We start from the raw sequence: 6283 nt of genomic DNA on the forward strand, positions 1-6283 counted from the left end.
CGCTCCTTGACTAAGTATGCACACAGGATGCTTTCTATGGCAGAGTGAATATGGTTCATCTGTCTCAACAACGCCTAGATGATGGCGGTCACCAAACCTCAAGACATTCTTGGCTATAAAGACTAACAACCAGGGTTCCTCAAGAAGCGAGTCCATTTGGGTGAGCGCCATTGCCAAGTGTTGAATGCCCCAGGGCCATAGGAATCAAGTTTCAGTCTCCTCGTTTTGTGCACCAGATTGATTGGGTGATACTAGAGGAGCATCCATGGTGGAAAACTCGAGTTGGATGACAGATGGCTTGATTGTTGTTGAGGGCAGAGGTGGAGGAAGAGGCAACATGATAATATCTTTTGCCCATCATGCCCTTTTTGAATGAGGGGCCGAGTACCAACAACAACTTTCTCTTTTTGAGCAGCACGAGCTGCTTTAGCAAACTTGTTCTTTCCCTTGCCCGCCATATCTATACAAAACAAAGATTGAGTAAGTAAGGTAATTTAAAGGCAAGAATCTTTTAAAGATAGATACCCTACTCTGAAAAAGAAGGTAGGGTCATCTGAGGATTGTTTTTACTGGATGGCCAAGGCAACCGAGCCAATTCTGCTTGATATTGACTCTGCCATGATAAGATGCAATTCCTTATGGCTATGTTTAGTCCATTTTATGAGTCGAGACCATCTTTTGAAGGAAATCCAAAGCCTCTTTCTCATCCCTGTGCGGTCGAATCCCATCCTTTCGGAGCTCCACATAAACGTTCCAATCAGTCCGTAGTTGTCCAAAATCCCCTGACACCCTATGGCAGAGGATGAAGAATTTATTTTTCCAATGTTTCAAGGAAGAGGAAATCTAGTCATAGAGGGTCTGGCGCTTCTTTACGCTAAAGAACCAAAATTTCTCGTTCTTTCAAGTTTCCGGCTGATATAGTTAGAAAAAGAGAGCAACGCTCGGCACGATGTTGTTGTTAAAGCAGACAAAACGGAAAGCCATAAGAAATCTCCAGCTGTTTGGATGAAACTGGGTGATTGGTAGTTTGTGAAACCTAAGGATTTTAATAAAAAACGGGTCAATTGGGAATCAAAGACCCAACTTCAATTGTTCCTCATATACCATGATGGTATCTTCAGCAAAGATCTGGTCATCAACATGAACAACCGGATTAGGAGCATAAATTCAAGAGAACTTTAGGGAGATCTGGTAGTGGTTATGAAGACGGTTTATATCCCTTTTTGTTAGCACGGACGAGATATCATTCACCTGCAAGGTGTCATTGTCATGGATTGCCCTCAGTAGAACTATGAGAGTTGGAGCACGGATGGAACCGCTAGACTGGAGGTTAACCTACCACCAAAAGAAGAGGATAAAGAAGGCGAAAAGGGCATATTCATCTTTAAAGCAGGAAAGATGATAGAAGAAGAAATTACCTTTGAAAAATACGAATGAGAGGACCAAGTGTTCGAGCCTTTTTAGAGAAGAAGGAAGTAATTGAGAGCAAAAGTGGTAATCGAATAAGAAAGGGAGATTTTATATTATTGTTTCGACGACTGATTTAAATGTGGCTCGAGAAGCAAAGCAAAACATTATTTATCACCAGTATAGGCGAAGAGACGTGGATATGAAGAACCAATTCAGGTAGGCCACATGTCCAAAACTATGGAAAATAGCAATAAGCTTTGAATCTGAAGAGTCCAAGACCGATGAGAGGGACTCCTAATATGACACAATATGCGCCCAAAATATGTCATGTGTTGTTACCATATGATGGAGCTACATGGCAAAGTCTTAATAATCGGTGACACTCAGTCATTCAAGTCTCACCCATAAGAAAGAAGATCCGATCATCATGACAGTTAATACTCCTCTGTGTCTAGTCGAGTTTCTCATGATATCTAAGTGACTATTAAAGAATATTATACAGCAGATCTCCATTACAACTACAATTACGAGATCTCTTATTCACTAGCTGTTACTAGTCAAATTTTTAGAAAAGTAACTAACTAAGTCTATCTTCTTACAGTATAAAAACAAAGTATACATAGAGTTTAAGGTATGCATTCTTATAAACTTTTCTTAAGTTATAGCAATCTACTCACACTCACCCTTTTTGATAATTACTAATTTAAATATCGGAGTGACCGTCCGTAAGTATCAACCACCTCACTTTTTCTATTTTGCAGAGTAATAGGTCATTTTCAGTTCCTTTTCAACTACATCACTTATGAAATATTAATTTATTAAATATTGAGATCTCACTTTGTTTAATATTAAATAATTAAATTTATATTTAGATATGTTATTAAATTAATAAATAAAATAAATATATAAATTTTATATAATATACTATTTTATAAATATTAAAAATATTAAATTTATATTAAAATGTATCAAATAAATAGTAATAAACTATGTTAAAATGTGTTGAATATGTCAAATCATGAATTTATTTACGTTAAATCGTATTAAATTAATCGTGCTGTTTTTAATCTAATACGATTAAATTAATTATGTAACACCATACAATTCATATTATAAAATAATCATATTAGTGTTAAACTTTTCACAATCTATTAATCGCGTCCGATCGTGTTAATGTCAACTTCGTGTTGACACGAACACGCTGTGTCCATTCGAACTGCTACCCCCATTGGGCATGTCCCGTACAGGTTTAAATCGCCTCCTTAATTATTCTGCTGTAGGCTATAATCTGCTCTCTGCCAATTTAAAAAGAGAGTGCCTCTGCCGAGAATATTGGCCTCTGTTTCACTAAGGATAAAAAAATTGAAAAAAAAAATTATGATTTCAAATGAATTCACCTTTTTTTCATCAAATTTCTTATTTGAAATGAAAGAATCCATATATTCTTTAACTTATAAAATTTTTATTTTTAAATAAAATAAAATTATATATAATTTTATAAAATTCTTTTCAACCATATATAATTTTATAAAATTCTTTTCTTACAAAATAGAGAGGGGAGAGAGCAGTATTTCTGGAAGTATATATCCAGATCCTATTAAGCATCCATCAAGTAGGCTCCCACATTTGCCTGGCCTTGTAAAGCCGCAAACCTCACACATTAAAATCCCCTAAACAATCAGATGTGCTTGCTGGCACAGATGGAGCATTACATAAGTTGCAAATATTTAATTTCAAGAGCTCCAAGGAAAACTTCAAAGGTAAAAACTAGAGATTTACCCCTAATAGATTTCAAGAATAAATCCCACATCCATCTATCCCTATGGATACTGCATAGAAATCATGGAGAATAACCCACTTAGCCAATGTCACTAGTCCCATCTCCAACTCCGTCTATATGAGCAAAGTTTCGCTTGACTGCTACAAATACCATGATCTAGTTCTAAAAGTTGAAACAGAAAAAGCAACAAGTTAAATTCTCAAAGTACAACTATATATATATGGTACAGATAATACATACATGATAACATTGAGGTAGTCCAATGCAGACTACTTTCCTTTCTTTGTTTTCGTTTTCCTAACCTTGTTTTCCCCCAAGACACAGGGGCTAATGGTTTCCAATGATGTTACAATAGACATATAGGACTAATGTCCACAAGAAATTGATAAAGATGCAAAGCTAACTGTACAATTCAGAGGAGTCACCAGAAAATATCATCAACTCCCACTGCAGTAGATCGATCCTCTTCTTCCTCCTCCAGCTCCATCTCTGGTTCCAAGGAACCAAATTCTGGTGATTCAATATCAGCAAGATTCTTCAGATCAACAATTGAAAGCTCATCTAAATGCTTCACCACCAAGTCTGCGGCGCTGAGCTCATACATTGGATGCTTGCTAGCAACAGCAACACACTTCATCCGAACATCATGTGCAGCCTCCACAGTTGGATTGGAGTTCCCAAACACAATACACCGTTCTGGAATAAATTTTAGAAGCTGTGCTGCATAAACAAACATCTCTGGGTCAGGCTTCCCCCTGTGAACATCTTCTGCTGCTACAATGGCAGTAAAGTACCCATCAATCCCGATGCTTCCAATTGCAGACTCAAGAATCTTCCTTGGACGTGTGGATATCAAGGCCATTGGTATCTTGTAATGCATCAAAATATTCACAAACTCCTTCGAGCCAGACCGTAATCTATATATACCACCTTGCAAAGCTTGATAAATATCTTCCTTCCTAGTGGCCATTCTTCTCAGTTCAGCTGGGTCTCTTGACCAACAAAGAACTTCAGAAATCGCTTGTTCATTCTTCATCCCTTCCATTCGTCTTAAAATGAAAGCTGGAGGAGGGGGTTTTCCTTCTTCCTGAGAAAGAGCAAGCCAGGCTTGCTTCTCAAGATCAGGATTATCCTCAATTATTACACCCTCCCATTCAAATATGGCACCCAACCAGCCACAACCCATCCTTTCCTGTCGAAGCAAAGGGTTATGCAATGACGGGTTATCTGCTCTATTTTCTGGTGGCCACAAACCTGGTTTTCGATCAACACCAGTATCAGGTCGGTAACTCCAAGGGCGAGGTATTCTCTCTTCCTCTTTATATGAATATGCCTCTTTTGTTAATTCCATTGCAAGGGCTTTAACGGATGTATTCACACGCCTATCATCTTTCAACCTCGGATAAAAACAAAAGATCCTTCTGCCCATAAATTTCGATCCTAAGAAGTGACAGTTACTCAAATTCAAAGATTTCCTTCTGTAGGAAGGATTCTTGACAGAAAATCCCCTGCAGAGGGGTCTATACCCAATGAGAGATGTTGCTGCAACCGAGTCCGCCATGTTTTTCCAGAAAATACAGCTCAACCCCAACACAAATCTAGCTCAATAAACCAAATTCCACAGACCTATTCACTTCTTTAATGCTTGAACACAATTCTACCCAACTTTCCCTAATTTCAATACACAATTAAAAATACCAACGGAGATATTTATATTTCCTGGAATATTCTAACAACCGCTAAAAGGAAAGAATATAACAGACTTTTAAAACCAAAAACCCCAGGTCGATTACAAAGAAACCACCATAATTATTCCTCTCAAGCCAAATAAAGCATAACCCATCAACCCCAGAAATTTATAACCCGAAATAAGTAATCTAAACGGCTAGAAAACCTTAAAAATCACAATCCCAGACGTAAAAACAATATATACAGAAAACAAAGTCCAAATAAAACACAAATTATAGCTTATACATTGAGAAAGCTGCGTAAAATTGAAACTGTATGTATATGTTATATATACATGAATTAAGAAGGATAGGCTATGAAGAACCTGGTGTTGAAATAATCGTTGAGAAAATATTCGTGGGCTGAGATGGGAGAAAGAGAGGGAGAAACTAGATTCTTCACGGAAGGGAGGATATCTGAATCTCTCTCTGCTTTTGGTTTCTTGAAGAAGGAAAATTGTGGCTTTTATTTTCAGTTTTTCGTGGTTTATAATAAGAGGCTTGGCCTTGGCCTTGGCCTTGGCAAGCAAGAGAACGGTCATGCCGGTGAAAGTGACCGGCTGGGAGTACACGTGCCTGTTTTCTAAGGCCCATCACTTCTTTATTTTTCTTTTTAACCATTTCATCAGGAATTAAATGGTTTAATTAGCTTTGTCCATTTCTTTTTTTTTTTTTTAAATAGCTTTGTCTATTTCCAAAAAAAAAAAGCATGTCTAAATTAATAGGAGACTTTTACAAAAAATGCTTTTTTTAAATTATTTGTCAGTTAATTATTTAATTAAATTAAATTATATCTATCTATAAAATAATTGTTTATAAAATAATAAAAATATAATTTTTAAGTCTTATTTGATTGAAATAATTTAATTATGAAATTTAAATTTAAAAAAAATAAAAATTACATTCACATACTTAATTTGATAATAGATGTATTTAAATAAATTTGAGAAATATAATATTATATTATTTTAATTTTTATTTAAAAAAAATAATTAACTGACAAATAATTTAAAAAAGAAAGCTGACTTTAGACTTAAGAATAGTTATACAATTTGAATTTAGACTTAAGAATAGTTATATAATTTGAATTTAGACTTAAGACTATGGATCATTGACTTTAGACTTAAGAATAGTTATACAATTTTTATAATAATTAAAAAAAGTTTTATTAATTATAATATTTTATTATGTGTAAAAAATAATTATTTATTGTAACTTACTATGAATATTTGAATTTATATTTGACTAATAAATATTTTTATTATGTATGAAATATAATTAAGTATTGTATGGTTTTAAATAATTATTTTAGGATAATAATTTTTTAATTAAAATATTTATTATTGAAAAAATTTATTAGTTATTT

The 6283-nt window shown here is 34.7% G+C and overlaps 1 protein-coding gene across 1 annotated transcript; it reads right to left on the bottom strand.

Annotated features, from left to right (window-relative positions):
- Positions 1–3381: 3381 nt before the first annotated feature.
- LOC110627669 (5-amino-6-(5-phospho-D-ribitylamino)uracil phosphatase, chloroplastic) lies at positions 3382–5388 on the bottom strand. Its single transcript, XM_021774015.2, has one exon. The coding sequence runs from the start codon at positions 4749–4751 to the stop codon at positions 3612–3614; it is 1140 nt and encodes a 379-aa protein (XP_021629707.1). The 5' UTR covers positions 4752–5388; the 3' UTR covers positions 3382–3611.
- Between the last annotated feature and the right edge of the window lie 895 nt (positions 5389–6283).

The sequence above is a fragment of the Manihot esculenta genome, chromosome 1, assembly GCF_001659605.2.
Source record: "Manihot esculenta cultivar AM560-2 chromosome 1, M.esculenta_v8, whole genome shotgun sequence".
Lineage (NCBI taxonomy): Eukaryota > Viridiplantae > Streptophyta > Magnoliopsida > Malpighiales > Euphorbiaceae > Manihot > Manihot esculenta.